Below are 24495 nucleotides of genomic sequence, written 5' to 3'. Positions count from 1 at the left end.
AGCCCCAGGCAGACATAAACTAATGACCTCAGAAAATCTCACCCCCCCATGCTTTAAGTCGTGGATTTTGATTAAAAAAAATAAACTAGCCTAGATAGCAATTGCTCAACAAAGAAAAAAAAGACATCAATTAAATATCGATAACTATATCAATTTTTCTTTAGCATGGTTGGTAGTTATTCTGGTTGACTAATCATTCCCAATCAATTAGTCATAACAACAGACCTCCAGACAACAATAACTTGCATTGTATATACAGGAAACTCTTTTTTTATCTGGCACCGACGGGACCGGCATGGTGCTGGTTGATCAAAAAGTCCGTTTTACAGAGAGGTATACTTACCAAGGTACGAAAGCCCCGTACACGGCCACAGGTGCAGGAGTCCCGGTTACACGGCCACAGGTGCAGAAGTCCCGGTTACACGGCCACAGATCCAGGAGTCCCTGTTGCACGGCCACAGGTGCAGGAACCCCAGTTACACAGCCACAGATCCAGGAACCCCGGTTACACGGCCACTAATATATAGTAAAGCTTACCTGAACCTACTCCTGAATTTTGCCGGTTAAGAGAGAGTTTCCTGTAGCACCTTCAACATAGTAAAATGTCCCAAGGTGCTTCACAGGAGTGTTATAAAACAAAAAATTTGACACCTAGCCACATAAGGAGACATTAGTGCAGAAGACCAAAAGCTTTGTCAAAGAGGTAGGTTTTAAGGAGCGTCTTAAAGGAGGAGAGAGAGGTATAGAGGTTTAGGGAGGGAATTCTAGAGCTTAGGACCTCGACAGCTGAAGGCACGGCCGCCAATGGTGGTGCGATTAAAATCGGGGATGCTCAAGAGGCCAGAATTTGAGGAGCACAGAGATCTCAGAGGGCTGGGGGGGTGGTTACAGAGATGGGAAAGGGGCGAGGCCATGGAGGGATTTGAAAATTAGAATGAGAATTTTAAAATTGAGGTTTTGCGTAACCAGGATACCCAGTACACAATGATTAAATGTTTATTTGAACAGTTATTATCACCCACAATCAGTAAATTGTGGGTTACAATATGTGTCCAATTCTGTGCACCGCACTTTTGGAAGGATGTGAAGGCCTTAAAGAGGGTGCAGAAAAGATTTACGAGAATGATTCCAGGGATGGGGCTCTCTTGCCGTGTCGGAGCTCCGAGTAGAGCGCTTGTTTTGGGAGTCTCATATCGGGCAAGTGGACGATGTGACCTGTCCATCGGAGCTGATCGAGTGTGGTCAAAGCTTCGATGCTGGGGATGTTGGCCTGAGCGAGAACACTGACATTGTTGCGCCTATAGACGATTCACAGGAGCATTACAGAATACAAATTGACACTGAGCCACATCAGGAGATATTAGGGCAGATGACCAAAAGCTTGGTGAAAGAGGTAGGTTTTAAGGAGTGTCTTAAAGGAGGAGAAAGAGAGGTAGAGAGGTTTACCCGGTACACGATGAGTAAATGATTATTGCTTAACAGGGAGCCAATGTACCCGGTAAACGAAAAGAAAGACTTGCATTTATATAGCGCCTTTCAGTACCACTGGACGTCTCAAAGCGCTTTACAGCCAATGAAGTACTATTGGAGTGTATTCACTGTTGTAATATGGGATACGCGGCAGCTATTTTACGCACAGCAAGCTCCCATAAACAGCAATGTGATAATGACCAGATAATCTGTTTTTTGTTATGTTGATTGAGGGATAAATATTAGCCAGGACACCGGGGATAACTCCCCTGCTCTTCTTCAAAATAGTGCCATTGGATCTTTTACGTCCACCTGAGAGCAGACAGGGCCTCGGTTTACCGTCTCCTCTGAAAGACGGCACCTCCGACAGTGCAGCACTCCCTCAGCACTGCACTGGAGCATCAGCCTGGATTTATGTACTCAAGTCCCTGGTGTGGGACTTGAACCCACAACCTTCTGACTCAAAGGCAAGTGTGCCACTGAGCCACAGCTGACACAATGATTAAATGATTATTTGAACTTAATGCAGAGAAGTGTGAGGTGATCTATTTTGGCAGAAGGAACAGGGAGAGGCAATATACACTTAATGGCACAGTTTTAAAGGGTGTGCAGGGACAGAGGGTTCTGGGAGTTAATGTGCATAGGTCCCTGAAGGTGGCAGGACATATTGAGAGAGTAGTTAGCAAAGCACATGGGATCTTGGGCTTCATAAATAGAGTTATTGAGTACAAAAGTTATGCTGAATCTTTATAAAGTGCTGGTTAGGTCACAACTAGAGTACTGTGTCCAGTCTGGTCATCACACTTTAGGAAGGATGCAAAGGCCCTTGAGAGGGTGCAGAGATTTACCAGAATGGTTCTGGGGATGGGGGATCTTAGCTACAAGGACAGGTTGGAGAAGCTGGATTTGTCTTCATTAGAGCAACGGAGGTTGAGGGTTGATTACCTGACCAGGGTAAAGGATAGCAAAATGAGAAAAACCTTGACAATGTACAGACTTAGTAAACATAGCCTGGCGATCGAAAAAGGTAGACACAGGCAGACCCGGCTACCAAGAGAGGACAGGATATGCTCTCACTGCAGTCAGGGAGTGGTGGAGACAGAGATGCACTTCCTCACAGCGTGTAGAAAATATCAGGGCATAAGGGAGAATTTCTACCCAAAATTCACAAAAATATGCCCGGAATTCAGAAATTTGAATGACGACCAAAAACTCCCATACCTACTAGGGGAAGAGAGAAATTGTGTAACCTTAGCGGCACACTATGTTACAGCTTGCCATAAACAGAGGGACAACCACTAAATATAAGAAAAGAGTATATACAAATTATATGAATGTATATTTATACACTCTGTTTGTACACTGTATGGATAGATCTGTATTTTTGTGTACAACCATGAATGTTTTTCGATGCTTTGGCAACATAAGATGTACCTTGTCATGCCAATAAAGTGATTTGAATTGAATTGAATTGATTTGATAGAGGTGTACAATATTATGATGGGTTTGGATAGGCTAGATGGGGAAAGGCTGTTCCTACTAGTTGATGGCACAAGCACTAGGGGACACAGATTTAAGGTTTTGGGCAAGAGATACAGGGCTGGGGGGAAGTGAGGAAAATATTTTTTATGCAGCGAGTGGTGAGGACTTGGAACTCTCTGCTGATGGAAGTGGTGGAAGCAGAGACACTCCATGTTTTCAAGGGGAGACTGGATAGGCACTTGAGGGAAATACACGTGCAGGGCTACCGGGATAGAGCGGGGGGAATGGGGCTGACTGGATTGCTCTACATGGGACTCGATGGGCCGTTATGACTCTATGCTTGTGTTTCCCAGACGGCAAAGAGAGGGAGCAAGCGGAAGCCAAGCGCAGGCAGCGCACGTCAACCCAAGCAGCCCACCCACCCGCCCCGTCAACCACCGTCTACCCCCACCCGTGACAGAGACTGTCGGTCCCGCATTGGATTCATCAGTCACCTGCAAACTCATTTTTAATGTGGAAGCAAGTCATCCTTGGTTCGGAGGGACTGCCTAAGAGTTCTGTAGAAGGGTTTCGACCTGAAATGTTGACTGTTTCTCTCTCCACAGATGTTGCCTGGCCTGCTGAGTTTTTCCAGCGTTTTGTTTTTGAAGGAGACTGTCCCAGCTCCCTTTGTTTGGTTGGTTTGTGCAGGTTGAATTTTCCCCTTTCTTTCTGTTTTGGGTTTGGTTGGTTTGTGCAGGTTCAGTTTTCCCTTTCTTTCTATTTTGAGTTTGGTTGGTTTGTGCAGGTTGAATTTTCCCTTTCTTTCTGTTTTGAGTTTGGTTGGTTTGTGCAGGTTGAATTTTTACCCTTTCTTTCTTTCTGTTTTGAGTTTGGTTGGTTTGTGCAGGTTGAATTTTCCCCCTTTCTTCCTGTATCTCTGCTTTGTGCAGGCTGTCCCTGAAGCTGCCCTTGACTCGGGGCTCCCCGCACACTCTCACACTGCGGCAGCCTGCCTGCCCACTGGGCCAGGCCGGGCCGGCACCTGGTCTTTTGTCTCCGCCGCGCTCGAGCGTGACTCGAGCCGCCCAACCGTTTTTTTTTCAAAAATAAACACCTTCATGTTTTTTATTGAATAAAACGGCACCGTTGGGGCGTCACCGCCAGCCGCCGACCAATCGGGTGACGAATCGCCACCGTTTGGAAAATGTGCGCGCGTGGGGGGAGGAGTCGGAGGAGAGGAGGGCGGGGCGGAGATGACGAAATCACAAGTCCGCCGACCAATCGGCTTGGCGGCCGCCTGCAATTCAAACTGGTACATCCCGTAGCGAAGGGGGGAAGAGAGGCTCTGCGTGTGTGAAAAGCGAGCGCAGCCCAACTTGCTGACTAGCCCCGCCCCCTCGCTCGATTGACGTAGACGCCAACCAATCGAGCGTCCCCTTCCCACCTTCGGTACCGCCTCCCGACCGGCCGCCCCACCAATCGAGGCGGACGGCTGGGCCTGATTGACAAGGTGGGCAGCCGGGGAAACGTGTAATCAAGTTCGGTTGACGGGTAGCATAGTGAGAACCAGCGCCCTGTGTCGCTTTGTAGTCCATTGAGGCGTTGTGTAGTGCGAGCCTGGTAGGTAACCCTATGTATATAATAGTATGTGTGCGTACGGGGATATATATATTTTTAATTTTGAAAAAAAAAGCATGCTATTTTACTTTAAATAAAATTTGTAACGACTTTATAAAAAAAATGAGATTAACCGCGAAAATTTGTTGTAGTACAACAACTTGTCTTTTTAAAAAAAATTATAAAGTGCAATAACTTAAACGTTCGTTGTAATTAATGTTGGTGTGTGTGGTGAAAGGGGGGGGGGAACTTGATAAAATCAAATTTTTAAAAAATCGCCCGTGAATGGATTTAAAACATTTTATAAGTTTTAATGGATTTAAACTTTTATTTTAAAGTGTGTGGCTGGAGCGCTCCTGGATTGTTGGGGAAGGGAAATAATAATTAAAAAAAAGGGGGTTCTGTTTGGAAATGGCCGCCTCTCGCTATATCAATGTGTCTGCTTCATGCAAGTGCGCAGTAATTACAGCCAGCCAGCAAATGACTGGCATTTGCATCTTTCCTTCCATCCCCCTGCCCAATCTCTCCTATGGAATGCATTAAAAATACATCTATATAAATTATATTTAAAAAATCTGCAATCGAAATGTAAATGCAATCACTTTTTAAAAAATTTTTCTTGTTGTTTTAGTGAAGCTTGTGCAAAGTGCTGCCCCCTTCCTCCTCTCTCTCTCTCTGATCCATTGCTTGCTCCATCTGCTTGGTATTGTATGTGTGTGTAAAATGGAGGTGGCTGGACGGCGAGGCACTTCCACATCTGCTGCACAGGCAGCCCGCCCTTTTTTCTTTTCTTTCTTTCTTCCCCCCCTTTCTCAGATCTTTTATATTTTTTTATGCATACAGTCGTACTATACATAAATATATATATATATTTTTTTTTTTAAGTTGAATCAAATCATGGATAAAAGTTTTACCTAACGTACAGATGGAATAAATCTTTTTGAGTGTGTGTGTGTGTCTGCAATTAAATTAATCTTTTTAGTTAAATAAATCTTAGTTTGTGTGTCTGCAATTAAATACATCTTTAGAGTTTGCATGTATGTGTGTATATTTAAAAAACAATCCGTTTAAGCTGAATTAGGACAAACTTTCTCAGTTTCGAAAGTAGTATGTTCCATATACTGTACATTAGTTTGACGTGTAAGCACTATTTTTAGATGTATGTAATCTTTTGAATTCTACAGAGCACAACAGTTTCCTGACTCGGTTCGATTTCTGTTGCAGGTGTTTTCCCCCTCGCTTGTAAAGCATAAAGTTCGGTTGAATTATAGTTGACCAAAAAGATTGCAAGAATTTTTTTTATTGGATGTTATTTAAAGAGTAGACGGTTTAGTCTGGTAATAAAAGGGGAAGGTGATAACTTTCACACAATGGATAGAATTGTAAAATGAAAGGTGCGCCTGCATTCTAACCACGCTCAGTCATAGAGACAATTTTTTTTAGATGTAATGAGCAGGTGAGGCATTAACTGTTTGCTTGTCTGGGGTGTATTTTGTTTTTCTTGGGATCCACAATGACCACTCTGCTCATTGTGTCTGCGCCATTCAAAACTAATCCTTTATTCAAAACGAATGTCTCTTTATAGTCTTGTATCACCCTCTGATAGAACCATAGACTTTACGTGAAAGCAGTGATCTGTTTCAGAAGTGCGTTTGTAGAGACTGACTTCCCCCATTTAAACGCATAAAATTAAGACTATCTTGGACTAAATATAAGCCATCTTTGTTTACAAAAATAAGTTGCAGTAGTTGCAAATAACACTTCAAATCAAATCCTCCCAAAACTGCCAGAATATAAATTTTCCATAAAAATTGGAGTGCAAATTGAACCATGTGTCATGATAGTTTTACTGATGTCCAAAATTCACCCCTCAATCAACCCCAAAACATTACCTGGCCATTTATCCCATTGCCGATTGTGGTGCGCTAATTGATTACTGCCATTGCCTACACTTCAACGATAATTTACTGGCTGTGAAGCACTTAAGATGTCCTGAAGGCACACATACATGCAGGTTCATTCGTGCTTAAAGTGACTCGATGTGAAAACTGCTGAAGGAAGAATAAGCAATTACCAAATCAGCTTGGTGACTGTTACTGAACGGAGAGAAACTTCTCGGGGCAACATTTGTATCCTTAAACTGAACTCGACGTCAATGTATATACAAAACCATTACATTTTTTAGTTTTACTCATAAATGTCACTGCTGAACATATTTTGTATTTTGTAGCTACAAACTGGTCATGGTTAAAAAGGATCCCAATAAGCCTCGGGGCAAAATGTCCTCCTACGCATACTTTGTGCAGACTTGCCGAGAGGAACACAAAAAGAAACACCCCGAAGCCAGTGTCAACTTTGCAGAGTTCTCAAAGAAATGTTCGGAAAGGTGGAAGGTGGGGTTGATTTTGAGTTTTACGTTTTGCAACGCTTTTTTCAAATTTCTTTTGTGTATCTGTAATCGCTTAAATAGTTTTCTTTTTAGACCATGTCAGGCAAAGAGAAGTCAAAGTTTGAAGACCTGGCTAAGACTGACAAGGTCCGTTATGATCGGGAGATGAAGAACTATGTTCCTCAAAAAGGGGACAAGAAAAGGAAGAAGGATCCAAATGCCCCCAAGAGACCACCGTACGTACTGCAGTTCAAGTGCTTGAGGTTTTTTTCCCTCAACTGAAATCTTGTGTTTTTTTTTAATAACTTGTTCATTCTTGCAGATCAGCATTTTTCATTTTCTGCTCTGAAAAGCGTCCAAAGATCAAGAGTGAAACTCCTGGAATGTCTATTGGTGATGTTGCAAAGAAGCTGGGAGAGATGTGGTCTACAGTGCAACCCAAGGATAAGCAACCATATGAGCAGAAAGCATCTAAATTAAAGGAGAAGTATGAAAAGGTAGGTGGCACATTTGCAAACTTTGGATGTTATGGGTTTTAGATATTTTGGCAGCTGTAAACTGGGAAAGTCCAGTATTTGATTTAGTGATTCATCCTTTCCCTGCCTCAGCCCTTCTGGGGGTAGGGGGGGAAAGAAATATCTTAGCACAAAAAGTAGAAACCTCCTTTAATGTTAACTATGAAACAACTGGGATTTACCAAAAACTTCTTTCTGTGGGATTTACTTTACTTCTCATTCTTACCTAACATGGATAAGTTAACTCTTCATTTTGAGCTGCAGCCATATTTCCAATCTGGTACTTGTAAAGACTATCCATTGGAAATCATCTTGCCAGATGGAGTAGTTTCAGGTCAAAAAATAAAAGTCTAGTTTCATAATGGGAGGAGGTCCTTAGCCCAGTATAATAGACTGAATTTAAGCCCAACTTTGTGTTTTTTTTTTTCCCCCTCGGGTGCTTGTCACCCTCAGGCCTGACAAGACTACAGGTGTAGGGGTTACGGGGATTGGGTGGGATATGTGTCGGTGCAGGCTCGATGGGCCGAAATGGCCTCTATCTGCACTGTGGGGTTTCTGTGAACTGTGGCTGAGGAGCTGAATGTATGCAAAAGTGATGGGGTGTGATCATCACATCTATAATTTAATTTCATACCTGCGGTTAGGGAAGAATAACTTTATATACCTATATTGTATAGCCCTGCATCTAGCGCGTGAATGATGCGCCACATTTTGACCATTACACTGAGAGCATAACGTTTCGTGATTACTGACCAAGATGGCCATTTGACCGTAGAAATGACTAACGGCCAGCTCCTCTCGGGAATCAAGATCGTGCCTGAAGCTTCCATGCTTGTGCAAAATCTGTGCCTCTCTTGTGGATTTTCTGGGGCCTCTACACATTCTTGATCCATTAGTACCCTTAGTGCCAATTTACGCTTGTGAGTTGGGCCCTGGTATACGACTGCTTCCAGGCCCCAGAAATAGACACGTGGATTCTGCCACATCAACGGTATTCCAGATTATTATCCTTTCTCTCCCAAGTTCTACGAAGCGCAATTCCATGACAACCCCAAATGCCTGCAGCTTCAGTACAATGTTTTCTATTTCCTCACCTGCATGTGTTGCACCACCTCGCAGATCTCCATTGGATCCTAGTACTCGGCTCTGAGTCGGTGCATGTTGGCTGTTCGCTTGCTTGCATACCTTTGGTTTATGTATGGCTTCATTACGTGAGGAAAGGTGTATAGGGGCTTGGAGGAAGTTAGAGTTGGGCACAGACTGATAGAAATGACTATGAATGTGTATGATGCACACAAAGGGAGACAGAAAGATTATGTAGTGGAAGAGAATAGATTCTTTAAAAGAAAAAAATTGTCTCTGCATAGGAGATCTACCAGTATATATTACATAAAATTGGTGCGTTTGATTCACTTGTTTGGGATGGGGTAGTAAATTCTGCAGGTCTCCTAAGTAGTTAGACACCTGCCTGGCAAGTTTACTATGTAGTCCAGCATATTGGTCCGTCAGCTGCGAGTTAGATTTTGATTGCTACCTTTGTTTTGAAACAGTAGCCTAGTAAATCGTTGCTGAAGTATAGGGAAGTAGAATTGAATGCACTATGGTAACTTTTTGTGTTTAATTTTGCTCTCTAGGAAGTTGCAGCATATCGTGCCAAATGCAAGGGTGAAACTGGTAAGAAACCTGCTGCCAAGCCAGCTCCGGCTGCAAAGAAGAAGAAGGAAGAGGAGGAGGAAGATGACGACGAGGATGAGGAGGAGGAAGATGATGAGGAAGAGGAGGATGATGAGGAGGATGACGATTAAATAACTACAGATGTAAAAAAATAAGATCTTTGTCTAAGCTTGATCTATTTTTTTTGCAGAGACAGGAAATGTGAACTCATTTGTAATTTGGATCAATGGCTTAGGTGTAAAGAAACTGTACAAAACTGTGTATAGTTAGTGTTGTATTTTTACACTGCATAGCCAGGCCCTGTACTGTTTTAATTGTAAGTAGCTGATTTTTTTTTTTAAGGCACTGCCTTTCAAGAAGAGAGGGACTCCAGAGTGATGGAATGTTATTGCCTATTTAATGTTTTGTGTGAAATTTCCAATGGCAAAAGTAGTGCGGATTTTTTTTTTCATACAGTTAATACCAATTTTTTGCAACTGGTTTTTGTAGATCTTTTGTCACTACATGTGATTGCTAACTTCTCATGGTTAGATCATGATAAGAATCAATACTTTTTTAATAAAACTGAAACATTATCTTGCGGTTGGTGTTTATTTTTGCATTCAGATTCTAAGATGGGCAGTGTTTAGAGAAAGCTGGACACAGTAAATGCCAACTAACCTGGATATAACAGCAGTGTGTTTGAAGTTGAGTATATAGTTTATTATAATAATACATTAGACAAAAATTGGACCTAGTTTTTAAAAAAAAAATTACATGAGAATTTGTGTGCTTTGATAATTAACTGCATACAAAGGTTATGTTGGAAAGCAATAAAAATAATAGTACCCACACAAATAATAAAGGTGTAGCAAATAGTTTTGTATGGAAACATCATACACCCCTTTGGCTGTGACTGTAAAGGATTTGACATTGCTGTACTATGGTGGAAGTGCAATGGAGCAAGAGTCAGCTGCTAACTTTTCAGGCTGTTGATGACCTCTCCAATCTCAAATTGGGTCATTTTTAATATCCTGCACCTTTTTTCTACCCCCCCCCCCCAAGTACTTTAAAGGAAAACATAGTGTTTCATCCAGTGGGAGGAGCCAGATCCTTGTGGTTGGTTGGGTGGGAGACAAATTTGCAGAATTTTTTGTATTCCTGAAGGAAAAATAAGCTTGAAGTACCTATGCACTGAAACATATTTAGGAACTTTGGAACAAGCATGGTTTCTGGTGGACCTAAGGATGCTGTTCTGGATGGTTGAGAAAACTAGCAAGACTTCCAAAAGAGAATCTGTACCAAAATCTGAATGATTTCCAGACTTTGTTGGTCTCCTAGGCTGAGAGTCATGAGGGCTATAAACTATGCCAATAGCAGGTGATCTGCACCACAACTTCCCAGGAAAAGCTGGACCGTTAATATACAGTTGTCTGACTTGAGGGCCTATGACTTTCATAGGCTGTGGTTTTCGTTCCTTTTCTGGGCTCCGTGGGCTGGCAGCTTAATATTCACCAAGTGATTCCTAGCTGAGGGTTGTGTTTTCAAGTGTGAAAAACCTGAGAACTGAGTAAAAACGGTCAAGGTTGCAATTCTATATAGTTGAGCCATACATTTTCTAGTTTATTATCACCTATATCTTATATGGTTACAAATAATCCCAAATTTAGCCTGTCTAGTTAGCTGGCTTGCGTATAGCATTGTTTCCTAACCAGAGTAAGTTGTGTTTGATTCAGTGCATATGTCAATGTTATACACCTATGACCACGCTAACCTGTAACAATCCTTCCAGATCATGGTGCATACGGCTTGCTGGAGGACAGTTTGGTACAGTCCCTCGGCTCCAACTGTAAGCTAAGATGGGGTTAGTAACTGGTGGAAGTAAAGGGTAGTCACAAGGTGGCCGAGGTCACAGTGCAGGACCTATTGAGTGGGGTGTATATATAAGGCCATTTCTGGTACATGTAAAGAACCTGAAAGCCTCCTTATTTGGAGGCCTGGGAAGTGAATTTCCGTGGGGTTCTCTGGCCATAACTTCAGTGGAAGAGTCATGGAAACCCAGGAAAAATGGTGTAAAGTCAGAAATTTACCCCTCCCATATAAAACTAGCAAACAACACATGCACAAGAGTACATTTCTCATAAAACAGACTATAATTCCCAGCTTGATAACTGGCTGAATTTTGTGAGGTATTCCATCCGGTGGAAACTGGTAGCGTCCTGAAATGACGTGGAAGAACTTGCCGCTGCGTTCTCCCGGTCATTGTGGCTGCCTCCATTTTGCTGGGGTCTTCCAAATAGGGTGGATTTAGATATTTAAATCTGGGTCCTATGACACCAATAGGACCCAATGCCATTTTTGGACTGCACTAGGTGGAGCATGTACCGTACACTCCGAGCAGTATCAGCTGGCGCTCGGGCTGAAGAGGAGCCAACGGGTAAGTTTCATTTTATTTTAGTGGGGGTGTGAGTGTGGAGCCACAGGGCCTGGTCAGTGGGCATGAAGATGACAATGGCCCTCAATTTCTGCGGCTCTGGAGACCACTGCAACATCAGCCAAGGAGCTGTAAGGATCAGCAGGTGACAGATGCCCTCCTCCACTGGGCATCCAACCTCACTAAATAGGGCCGGTCTCTGCTCTAGCTCATCGAGGAGGGCCCACAGGTCCTCACCCCCAAAGTCTGCGGCTCTTTCCGACTGCGACATATCTGTGGAAAAGGTGTTTGCAGACACTGGAAATTACTCCACAGCCTTCCAGTCTTTTACAACAATTTTTAACTAAAATTAACTTTTTTAATTGATTTCCCAACAGATTTACCTTCCATTGCCAAGCCTCACTTTCATTTTAAGGAAGAACTTGCATTTATATAGCCCCTTTCACGACCACGGGAAGTCCCAACGCGCTTTACACATCATGAAGTACGTTTGAAGTGTCACTGTTGTAATGTAGGAAATGCAATGTGATAATGTCCAGATAATATTGGCCTGGATTTTGCTGTGGTAATGACGGCGAAACTGTCAGCATTCGCCGTCATTACCGCTCTGAATATCCCCATCCTCAATGATGGTGGAGCCCAGCCCGCGAGTGCAAAAGACAAAGCTGAAGCGTTTGCAACCATCTTCAGCCAGAAGTGCCGAGTGGATGATCCATATCGGCCTACTCCTGAGGTCCCCACCAACACAGAAGTCAGTCTTCAGCCAATTCGATTCATTCCACGTGATATCAAGAAACGGCTGAGCGCACTGGATACATCAAAGGCTGTGGGCCCCAACAACATCCTGTCTGTCGTGCTGAAGAACTAGCCACGCCTCTAGCCAAGCTGTTCCAGTACAGCTATAACACTGACATCTATCTGACAATGTGGAAAGCTGCCCAGGTATAGGAAACTTTCTGGTATCCGGCACCGACGGGACCGAGCTGGAGCCGTTAGATCAAAACTGCCGTAGAAACCAGCGCTAATGTTAAAACATACGGCGCTCAGAGCTCCGTGTGAAGCAACAAACCCTGTTGCTTAGCAACAGCTTCAAAACAGTCGGCGCAGCTTGCAAGCGTCTAGCTGAAGCCGTTGCTTAGCTACAGAGATGCTTGCAGAGCCAGGACTGGAGAAAAGAAGCAACGAAAAGAAAAAAAATGATCTGAACCGACTCCTGAATTTTGCCGGTAGATAGAGCTTTCCGGACATTTAACCTCCGGATAAATGAAAGTTTCCTGTATGTCCTGTCCACAAAAAGCAGGACAAATCCAATTACTGCCCCATCCGTCCACTCTCAATCATCAGCAAAGTGATGGAAGTTGTCATCAACAGTGCTATCAAGCAGCACTTACCAATAACCTGCTCACTGATGCCCAGTTTGGGTTCCACTAGGACCACTTGGCTCCAGACCTCATTACAGCCTTGGTCCAAACATGGACAAAAGAGCTGAATTCCAGAGGTGAGGTGAGAGTGACTGCCCTTGACATCAAGGCAGCATTTGACCGAGTGGCATCAAGGAGCCCTAGTAAAACTGAAATCAATGCGAATCCAGGGGAAAACTCTCCACTGGCTGGAGTCATACCTAGCACAAAGGAAGATGGTTGTGGTGGTTGGAGCACAATCATCACAGCCCCAGGAGTTCCTCAGGGCAGTGTCCTAGGCCCAACCATCTTCAGCTGCTTCATCACTGACCTTCCCTTCATCATAAGGTCAGTAGAGGGGATGTTCACTGATGACTGCAGTATTCAGTGCCATTCACAACTCCTCAGATAATGAAGCAGTCCGTGCCCGCATGCAGCAAGACCTGGACGACATTCAGGCTTGGGCTGATAAGTGGCAAGTAACATTCACGCCACACAAGTGAGCGTCTAACCACCACCCCTTGACATTCAATGGCATTACCATCGCTGAATCCCCCACCATCAACATCTTGGGGATCACCATTGACCAGAAACTTAACTGGACCAGACACGTAAATACTGTGGCAACAAGAGCAGGTCAGAGGCTGGGTATTCTGTGGCGAGTGTCTCACCTCCTGACTCCCCAAAACCTTTCCACCATCTACAAGGCACAAGTCAGGAGTGTGATGAAATACTCTCCACTTGCCTGGATGAGAGCAGCTCAAACACTCAAGAAGCTCGACACCATCCAGGACAAAGCAGTCCGCTTGATTGGCACCTCATCCACCACCTTAAACATTCACTCCCTCCACCACCGGCGTACCGTGGCTGCAGTGTGCACCACCTACAAGATGCACTGCAGCAACTCGCCAAGGCTTCTTCAGCAGCACCTCCCAAACCCGCGACCTTTTCCACCTAGAAGGACAAGGGCAGCAGGCGCATGAGAACACCACCACCTCCAAGTTCCCCTTCAAGTCACACACCATCCCGACTTGGAAGTATACCGCCGATCCTTCATCGTCGCTGGTCAAAATCCTGGAACTCCCTAACAGCACCGTGGGAGCACCATCACCACACGGACTGCAGTGGTTCAAGAAGGCAGCTCGCCTTCTCAAGGGCAATTAGGATGGGCAATAAATGCTGGCCTTGCCAGCGACGCCCACATCCCATGAATGAATGAATAAAAATTGGCTGCTGCGTCACCCTACATTATAACTGACTACAATTCAACAGTTCATAACTGGCTCTAAAGTGCTTTGGGACATCTTAAATCATGAAAGGTACTATATAAAAGCAAGTACTTTCTAAGAGTTGCGAGAAGTTATGGTAGACAACTGATTAATCCCTGCGGAAATTCACCCCGGTAACTAAGAATTCATGTTTTTTTCTAAATTGCTATTTAATATACATAGGGGGTGAAATTGGGTGAGTAGCGCCAGCTGTTAGCGCCTAAAGAGGCAGTCAGTGGCTGTAGTGCCACTGGCTGCGTCTGCGGCGATATTCAGTAGGTGCGGCAATATTCAGTAGGGGCGCTAATGGTGGTGTTAGGCATTTGCGCTGCGCCGCCACCGATGACATCATCGGTGTGCGCAGCGCCCCATTCGTGCCCCGTTCGCGATATTTGGTAGCGAATGCCGCAGTTGCGCCGCTCGCTACCCGCGCCCGGTTCACGGGGCCTTACTGTGCCAGCAGCGGCGCAAGTTAAGGTGGAGGTGCGGGGCGGCCGCTTTTTCGCCGGCCGCCTGCCAGCACCTCTGTCCCTGGCCTCCTAACCCCCCCCCCCCCCCGCAGCATTGCCGGCTGTTTCCCGAGAGCCCGGCACTTCTCCTTGGTGCCGGGCTCATTTGCCGGCACTCGCAGGCACCTCCCCCTTAACAGTGGGAGGAAGGCCTGCAGTACCACAGTGTGCCGTGCCGCAGCATGTTGCGCTGCGATAATCAGTTTCAGCGCCCTAAGAGGGACGCCCCGTGTCCCTCGAGGGGCACTGAAACTGAATTTCTGGCGATCGGTATCACTCCGATCGCCGCGCTAAATCCTGCGCTCCGCCGACTTTTGCGCCACTTTGGCGCCCCAACCCAATTTCTAGGCCCCAGTGTGTTATAAATCTCATCAAGAAACTACTTATGAAATAACACTGGACAGCCAGCTGGTGGCGCCGTCCAAGGAGTATAAATACTCGGGCGTGGGCCCCAGCTTGTCAGGGACATTTTGTAAGACAAGGAGCTAGTGAAGTACAACTAGACTTCCCTGTTCTGAAACAAGTTGATTAAAGCCTTGCTTTATACTCAAACCAAGTGTGTAGTGAGTTTTATTACGTCACAGTGATTCTCCTTTATTCCAGGAATTTAAAGCTATCAGTGCATTTCAAACTGCCACTGGTTGCTTCTCTGAGGATCTCAAAAATAACCTTATAGGATTTTCCAACTGCCTTTCTCTGACTTAACTAGAATTGTCTGTTTTATATCCCATTATTATAAGAATTACAGTATTGGGACATCCTGACTTTTGAATATCTTACCTACCAAATTCAAAAGGAAAGCTGTCAGCCAAATACAGACTTATTGTTTGGTTCAGATTGTATGTATTTGAAAATATTGAATCAGCTTCCACCATCCTTTCAGGCAGTGCATTCTAGATCATAACAACTCACTGCGTTAAAAATTTCTCATCTGATAGGGTAGGGAAGGCAGAGTGATAGGGATGTGATGAGAGGCACAGCAGGATGAAGGCGAGTGTGTTTTTGTACTAACGTTTCGTGATCTAATGATCCTGACAACATCCCTGCTTGAACACCTCTGCGCAGTGATCGTCAGTGTTTGCAGCACTTCAATTCTGTAGAACGCTGACAGCACAAATGTCAAAATAAAGTTGGCCATGGTCTCTTTAAGGAAACCGTCATGAATGACGTCACCCGACCCGCTTCCTCTAATTGGACCGGGAAATGCGCTGGGCGGGCATAACAAGCCCGAACAACATAAGTTCAGTTTAGGCAGCGGGATGGAGACGGCATATAGTACCCCAGGTTCTTTCCAACAAAAACATTTGTGATGTTTATCTTCACTGCCTCCCACATGGGCTGGAGGCAGTCCTTACATTGCATGCCTAAATCTCTGAACCGTGAAGGAGAACTGTTTGAACACACCTATACTCAACCAGCTTAATCCGCATTGCTTCATCACTGAAGAGAGACGAGAAAGAAGAGCTCCCTTCATTCCTTGCCAATGCAGTCCTGAGGAACTGGGTCCAAGCTCAAGTTGGAATTCACCAGAACACTCAGGTACAGATATGAATCAACAATACTAGGCATCCTTTATACCTTCCGAGTCAATACCTTAAAAATGCCCTCGAGCCATACCAGACCAGTACGCTGCTCTGGGTGGGGTGGGGTCGGGGCGGGGCGGGGCATGTGGGGGGAGTGGGAAATAAGAGGACTCACCACACATCCTACAGGTCATCCATTGTTCAAGCTGGCGAGTCTACCAACAACATATCTGGAAAAACCCACCCCTTGGAATATTGAGCTATGTTAAATATGCTATATGCATGTTGTCTTAGTAAATCACACTGCTAAAGTTTTAACTGGCAACTCACATATCTCCTATTGAAGGGAGGTATCACCTAATTAATGTGTGCAGGGCTCTAACTTAATGTGTAGATGGAAGGATTTGTCAACCCAGAGTATTTCATCATAACACTTCAGCTAAACCCGTTAATCTTGCACTATTCTCCAACTGGACAAGTAAAAGTCAAGGGTCATTCTACACAGGCTTGTTTGCTACAAACGACAGTTGATACTGGGTCAATTGTTAATTTTAAATCTGAGATTGATAGACTTCCGTTAACCTGGGGTAATGAGAGATATGGGGCAAAGGCAGGCATATGGAGTTAGGTCGCAGATCAGCCATGATCTCATTGAATGGCGGAACAGGCTCGAGGGGCTAAATGGCCGACTCCTGTTCCTATGTTCCTGCAAAAGAAGGGAAAAAAGAGAACCAAAGACCTGTTAAAGGTTGATGCTGTGATACAGCATCGCATCTTCATCACAGTCCAACATCTCCAGGTTGTGTATGAAGGTTGAACAAATGAGGAAAGCTGTATCCGTAGAATTACATAGAATGTACAGCACAGAATCAGGCCATTCGACCCAACTGGTCCATGCTCCACATGAGCCTCCTCTTCATCCAACTATCAGCATAACCTTCTATTCCTTTCTCACTCATGTGTTTATCTAGCTTCCCCTTAAATGCATCTATGGTGTTCGCCTCAACTACACCATGTGGTAGTGAGTTCCACATTCTAACCACTCTCTGGATAAAGAAGTTTCTCCTGAATTCCCTATTGGATTTATTAGTGACTATCTTATATTGATGGTCCCTAGTTTTGCATATAGCCCCTAGTTTTGGAAACTATCCAAGTATGAGCTCTTGAACAGTGCTGACCAGTCACACTGACAAAGACTATTCAGGTATGTTGTAGTCCGTTTTATTTGGCTTAGTGATATCTCCAGAATAAATGTACAGCAGAACGAACTATTGTTTCATTTTTTGAGAACCATTGTATATCATTTCAATCCCAAATTTTAGTCCATTAAACAGTTCTCCTCAATTATACAGTTTGTACAGAAATTGCCATTTGCAGGAATATTTACAATGGATCAATAGTTTCCGTAACCAAAAGCAAAAAATCTTCTTGCAGGACGATGTTAAGATACAAAGGATGTGTTTTGGCAGCTGAATGTTGAACTTGCCATCTAATAATTTACAAATTGCACTGCGGGAGTGAAGTACAGGACTCAAATAGTACAGTATCTTCAAGGAATTTCAGGGCAGTATGTGGAAGTGCTTAAGAAGAAAAAAAATAAACTTTTTTTTCCTGTGATCAGTTGCTGCAGCTACTACATTAAAGTACTAAGTTAAATACTTTTATTTCTACCCACATTCAAGTACATTATAGAAAAATATATTTCAATGCAGCACAGAGTTTATCAAAGTCAGCTAATTTCCACAACGACAGGTGTCAACACTTGGACACAGAAAATCATTTGGAGGAAACTATCATCTGTGTGAAGGGAACTCGAGGAGCAAACCCGAGATGCTGCCACTAGTTTAGGAATTAAAACAAAACACTCTCCCTTAAGATAAATATTAATCCTTTCAATAAATAGGGTGGTTACAAAGCAGCACCTTGGCTTTAGGGCTCCACTGCTGAAGAGCGGCAAAGTAGCAAAGCTCCAATCCTGGCTTGGGCAAGATCACGGCAGGGATTTAAGCAATTTTATGATTGGTTTCAGACCAATGCTGAAAATCAGAAACACAGGTAGGAACTCTTCAATCTCCTTGAACAATCTGGACCAGGGGGGCGGGGGGGAATCTCCGGAACCAAAGGGATTCCAGGAAGTCCATAAGGTCGCCAAGATATCTGTCTGTATCATATTTCTGTACTTGTTTTAAAAAAGACATGTCATTTCTGTTAGTCTATACTAATCAATGCTTTCCGCAATAATAGCAATGTTTTTCCTTTTAGCAGCTGACACTGTCAGGGTTTCCCCAGGATCGTGTCAATATTTGCAGGGACCCCTCCCCGCACACAGGAAAGTTTGAAAATGACTGAGCTGCAAGATCATTGGAACCTCGCGGATAACCACTTCTGAACGTCTGAGGTGGTGGGGGTGGGGCGGGGAAGAATTAAACAAAAGGCATTGGATAAAACATTATTTAAAAAAAATTCTTCTAGGGCTGTGTATAACAGGACATACTGGAACCTTCAGAACTCAAAATCTAGCGCTTGCCTTATCGGGGGGGGAAATCGATGACCCTGATCACAACGTGCCTATTGAAGCAAACCTATTGAGGAAAAGCCACCATTGTTCAACGCCCCTGAGTGTAATCCCCCAAAAAAATAGGGTTGCACCTTACTACTAAGATACAACATGTCTCAAGATGACAGCAGAATAAGTTGTAAACATCTAAGAACTTTCAAGGTAACAAAAAATGATAGTGTAATTTTGTAATTACATGATTTTGACTATCATATTACATTATCACAGTTTGTCCAGATCCTTCATTGAAAAGGGTGTCAAAAATATTTACACACTGAGCTGTACATGTTTTTTTTGCAGCAATATACAGATAATTCTCCATCTTGTATATATATATGAGCAGCTACTAGTAGCTTCCACCATAGTTCTACACTGCAAGAAGGTTGTTCATCTCCCACTTTTGTGTAGCCTTTGCAGAGTCACAGTCGGAGATGAAAATCTGGTGATTAACCTCGGAGCGGTCTAAGCACTTGCCTGTGGGAATGTGTGTGAATCTGTGTAACGTCTGAAAGGAAAGGTAGACATATCACTTTCAATCCAAGAGTCATGTTGATTAAACTAAGCCGCTTTCAGTCTAGTATTGGCTTAAAAAAAGTCTACAGCCAACATCCCCCTCTCAACCAATACCACCTTAAAATAAAGAGATTGACTGGATGTTCATCTCATGGCTATTTGTGGGATGTTGCGGGCACAGAATATTTGCCGTGCTCACCCCTGTAACAGTCATCTGCCATTTTTAAAAAAAAAAGGTAATTCATGTCAAATGCATCGAGATGTTCCAACTTCAAAAGGTGCCACTGTAAATGCAAATACACTGAAGTTATGATGAAGCTGTACAATGTATTGATTAAACAATATTGGGGTTGGAGAGGAAAGGAGGAGGCTGGGAGATGGGGGCAGGGGAAGAAAGATGTGGTGGAGGTAGAAGATGCTTGGATGATTAGTTTGTGGTGGGTGGAAAAACGGTTTCCCATGGTCCATTTAGACCCTCTGTGGAGGAGGGGGACATTGGCCAGGGATGATTCCCCTAGGGGGGAATTCAGTAGGGGGAGGGGGGACAAGATGCTGTTTATGGAGGGGGTGGAGAGAGAAATGGAAAGATCCTCACTTGTGGGGCTGGAGATAATTGGGGAAGGGGACTAGATGGCAAGGCTCAGTGAGGGTATGGGAAGTGGAGGTACAGATGCTACTCAACGGGCGGAGGGGTGGGCTGACAGTGGAAGGGGTGGGGGGGGGGGGGGGAGGGGAGAGTGGGTTCCCAAAATGCTACTTATGGATGGGACATTAAAAAGCTCAATATACTACTGAGCAGCTGTTTGAACAGCTAATGTTATGTTACATTTAACATTGAACAAACCCATCACTGCACCAGCAACAAGTGTATCAGGTACCGCAGTGACACTTTTAGCATGGGTTTTCCTACTGTGATGCTATGATGTAAAACTTTTCAATGCATTTTGAAATGGACTGTTGTAACCTAGTCAGTGATTTTAATAGGTAATATATATATTTAAAAAAAAATTGAAATAGTAAAATTATAAAAGAAACTTACAGCTAATCATAGGTTCTAATTTGAAAATACAATTGTGCATTAACAGGGACATTAAAGCTGCAGAGAATGACACAGAATGTACAGCCCAGAAACAGGCTATTCGGCCCAAATGGTACATGCCTCCACACACGAGCCTCCTCCCACCCCTCTTCATCTAATATACAAGGCTCCAGGCTCCCTTTCAGCATAACCTTCTATTCCTTTCTCCCTCATATGTTTATTTAGCTTTCCCTTAAATGCATCTATGCGGTTCGGCTCAACTACTCCTTGTGGTAGCGAGTTCCACATTCTCACCACTCTCTGGGTCAAGAAGTTTCTCCTGAATTCCTTATTGGATTTATTAGTGACTATCTTATATTTATGGCCCCTAGTTCTGGTCTCCCCCACAAGTGGAAACATCTTCTCTACGTCTACCCTATCAAACCCTTTCATAATAGAGTCCCAGCCTATTCAACCTTAAGAAATGATAATATTTACTTTACCTTAAAATACTGCCAGTCTTTAAATACATTAATGTTACAGTGTGTAATCATAACCTTTGACCCATCAGTTCCTCTGGTCAAGCATTGGTCATACTGCATCAATTGGTTGGCTTCATTGATTCGGAACAACTGAAAAACAACGTTCAGCTTGTTATGCCCCAAGTTTTTTTTTCTTTTTCATTACTGTAGCACTATGACCAAAACAACTTTGCATTTACATGAATGTTGCCTGTTTTCAGGCGTTAATAACTTACAAGACCATTTTAAAAGAGTTTCTGAACGTGCCAGATATGCAGAAAGTTATACTGTGAATGCAAATTGGTTACAAAACAGTGCTGCAGGGACATTTTGAACCGGATCTGAAGCAGGTTACAGGAAGGAGAACTGCAACCCACTTAACACACAGGACTCCAGTCTCCAGAGTTATCCAGGCTCAGTTACAGAGTCGATGCCTCCCAGCATTCCCCCAGCTATCTGTCACCAAGCTGCTTTCAGATGTTCCTGTCCGAGAATACAGTGCAGTCGAATGATACAGTGTTGTAGGTCCACAGCGTTTTGGGGGCCTGGATGTGAGCATCAGCACTGTGGCCAACAAGGACCAGGCACCACCCACTCACCCCCCACCCTTCCTCAGCGTCATTCCTGTCGGAGTCCTGCTGCAAAGTGATATCTGGCACTACATCCTGTAGGCAGGAATTCTCACGAGAACAGAAGTTCCTCCCTATAGTATGCAGTGACCAGAGTGACTTCAAAGCAGGACTCGGATAGGAGCACCGCTGAAGGGAGGGGTAAATCGAAGGGGGTGGAAAATGGATGGTAATGAAGGACACAGGGAAGGAGAATTGGATGGAGCAAAGAAAGAAAGATGGGGATGAGAAAGAAAGCGGAACTGGTGCTTTGAGGTGAGGGAGAACGGAGAATGCCAATTGGGGATGGGTGGTGGGGGATTAAGTGAAACTGCCAGCATTAAGTGTTAGCGGAATGCCAGTTTGAAAGGCGGGGGCAGAGAGCAAAATAGCACCGGCTTGAGTGGTAGGAGGGTAGAAGAAGAGTACCAGCTTAAACTGGGTTGGAGGCGGAGAAGGTTAAAATGGAGGATGGCGGGTGGGGGGAGGGCTGCGGGGTGGGATAAAGAGGATGTAGAGTGTCAGGGTGAACTGAAAGGACTGGAGGAGGAGAGCATGCATCTGTGAAAGGGTGGGGAGTTGGACTGAGGCAACGGGTTGTGGGAGAATGGCATCACTTGGCACTGCCACACAAACATGGAAGAAAACTAGAACCGATATAGTGGAGGTGATCTCTCAATGCCCATTTCAGTTGTAGTTTACATAAGGTAACATAAGAAATAGGAGCAGGAGGAGGCCATCTGGCCCTTCGAGCCTGCTCCGCCATTCAGTAAGATCATGGCTGATCTTCTACCTCATCTCCACTATCCCCATATCCCTTGATATTCAAAAATCTATCGATCTCTGTCTTGAATATACTCAACGACTGAGCCTCCACAGCCCTCTGGGGTAGAGAATTCCAAAGACTCACCACCCTCTGAGTGAAGAAATTTCTCCTCATCTCAGTCATAAATGGCCGACCCCTTATTCTGAGACTATGACCCCTGGTTCTAGACTTCCCAACCAGGGGAAAACATCCTCCCTGCATCTACCCTGTCAAGCCCTGTAAGAATTTTATGTTTCAATGAGATCACCTCTCATTCTTCTAAACTCTAAGAATAAAGGCCTAGTCTACTCAATCTCTCCACATAGGACAGTCCCGCCATCCCAGGAATCAGTCTGGTGAACCTTCGTTGCACTCCCTCTATGGCAAGTATGTCCTTCCTTAGGTAAGGAGACCAAAACTGTACACAATACTCCAGGTGTGGTCTCACCAGGGCCCTATATAATTGCAGTATGATAATTACTTTCATAGTTTCTTTCATATTTATCACAGTAGTTTTCTTCTGTCACTACAGCTTCAAAACCAAAATTTTACACGGAACCTTTCATTTAACTGGAGATTTTTTAACGATTCAAGAGTTGGGTGATCTCCCACCTCTTTTTTTAAAAAAAGGGAGAGAAAACAGTGTGTCATATGTCGAGAGAACAATGGCTAAGTGACTCATGATCCACCCGCATTTAACTAACTAGAATCGTGAAAATCATCTCGCAAGTTGAACAGTGTTTCTCATGCATTCACGGACCGCCTTGGCTGATTAAATCTCAAGCAAAGGCAAGTGCCAAAATGACCAGTTCTGACCTATCTTTTCCTAAACTTATGGGCTTCTTACTTATTTATGCACGATGTATTGGTTATGCTGAAATTCATTTCCTTTTACTTGTCGCTGTAAAATTGGCAAGAGGGTTACCTGGTTTCCTCCCATTCTGTGGCAAGGCCCCAGCTCGACAAACCCACCGTTCGTATGGCCCATGCTGTCTATGCAGTAATCAGATTCATATCCCCTGATCTGAAATGAAAGGTGAAAGGTCCATGAAGCTGGTGCAGTAAATGGCATGCAATCATTGAACTAGCTCTAGAATAAGGCCCTACAATATTGCCTTATGCTTGAGTGTTTGAGCAAACGTTACTAAATATTGTTTCATATTTTGGAACCGGTACAATTTGGGGTTATTTACTAAGATTCTATATCATCGTTAAAAACTCTCATTTCTAGTCCTCAATGAAGATCTGGGCTGCAAGGTCAGAGATTCACAGCACAGATTCTCTCCTCCCCCTCCCAATTTTCTCCCCAAACCCTCCCTCTCTTGATCCTGAAGGTGGCAAACTCATACTGGGATATGGTCCCAGTTGCCTCCAAGAATCTTACATAAATAGCCATTATTCACATGAAAGTCTACAGGGTGAATGCAGGCAGGTTGTTTGATCATAGGTATCATTATAGAATCATAGAATGGTTACAGCACAGATGGAGGCCATTCGGCCCGTGCCGGCTCTCTGCAAGAGCATTTCAGCTAGTCTCACTCCCCCGCCCTTTCCCCGTAGCCCTGCAAATGTTTTTCCTTCAGGTACTTATTCAATTCCCTTTTGAAAGCCATGATTTGATCTGCCTCCACCACCCTTTCAGGCTGTGCATTCCAGATCCTAACCACTCGCTGTGTAAAAAAGTTTTTCCTCATGTTGCCTTTGGTTCTTCTGCTAATCACCTTAAATCTGTGTCCTCTGGTTTTCGACCCTTCCGCCAATGGGAACAGTTTTTCGCCATCTACTCTGTCTAGACCCCTCACGATTTTGAATACCTCTATCAAATCTCCTCTCAACCTTCTCTGCTCTATGGAGAACAACCCCAGCTTCTCCAGTCTATCCATGTAACTGAAGTCCCTCATCCCTGGAACCATTCTTGTAAATCTTTTCTGCACCCTCTTTAAGACCTTCACATCCTTCCTAAAGTGCGGTGCCCAGAATTGGATACAATACTCCAGTTGAGGCCGAACCTATGTTTTATTAAGGTTCATCATAACTTCCTTGCTTTTGTACTCTATGGGCTGGATTTTGTCAATGGGGAGCTTTTGGAGGCGGGACTCCCACTTTTTGGGTTGTAGTCCCGCCTCCATCGACTTGTGGCCAACCCAAGCTATTTTCCCTTGATTGACCTTGTTAAGCCCGCCCAGCGGGCTCACCAGGCCAATTAAGGGACACCTGGTTACTGGTGACGT

At 44.2% G+C, this 24495-nt stretch overlaps 2 protein-coding genes across 3 annotated transcripts in view; one reads left to right on the top strand and one right to left on the bottom strand.

The window, feature by feature from the left end:
* The first annotated feature begins 4437 nt into the window (after positions 1 to 4437).
* hmgb2a (high mobility group box 2a) lies at positions 4438 to 9704 on the top strand. The gene is made up of 5 exons (XM_085977642.1): positions 4438 to 4554; positions 6782 to 6944; positions 7034 to 7176; positions 7263 to 7437; positions 9090 to 9704. The coding sequence occupies exons 2-5, from the start codon at positions 6795 to 6797 to the stop codon at positions 9258 to 9260; spliced, it is 639 nt and encodes a 212-aa protein (XP_085833768.1). The 5' UTR covers positions 4438 to 4554; positions 6782 to 6794; the 3' UTR covers positions 9261 to 9704.
* Positions 9705 to 17447: 7743 nt separating this feature from the next.
* The window catches only part of galnt7 (UDP-N-acetyl-alpha-D-galactosamine: polypeptide N-acetylgalactosaminyltransferase 7), a 174346-nt gene continuing 167298 nt past the window's right edge, over positions 17448 to 24495 (bottom strand). For both annotated transcript variants that reach the window (XM_085977628.1, XM_085977558.1), the window contains exons 10-12: positions 23190 to 23288; positions 20834 to 20962; positions 17448 to 19304 (exon numbers count right to left, since the gene is read on the bottom strand). In XM_085977628.1, coding sequence (XP_085833754.1) covers positions 19167 to 19304; positions 20834 to 20962; positions 23190 to 23288 — 366 coding nt within the window. In that variant the 3' untranslated portion in view covers positions 17448 to 19166. The remainder of the gene's footprint in view (positions 19305 to 20833; positions 20963 to 23189; positions 23289 to 24495) is intronic.

Source organism: Somniosus microcephalus, chromosome 1, assembly GCF_052327205.1.
Source record: "Somniosus microcephalus isolate GS21.2 chromosome 1, FLI_Smic_1.0, whole genome shotgun sequence".
In the NCBI taxonomy this organism is placed as follows: domain Eukaryota; kingdom Metazoa; phylum Chordata; class Chondrichthyes; order Squaliformes; family Somniosidae; genus Somniosus; species Somniosus microcephalus.
This window is presented reverse-complemented; position numbering and strand designations above follow the sequence as displayed.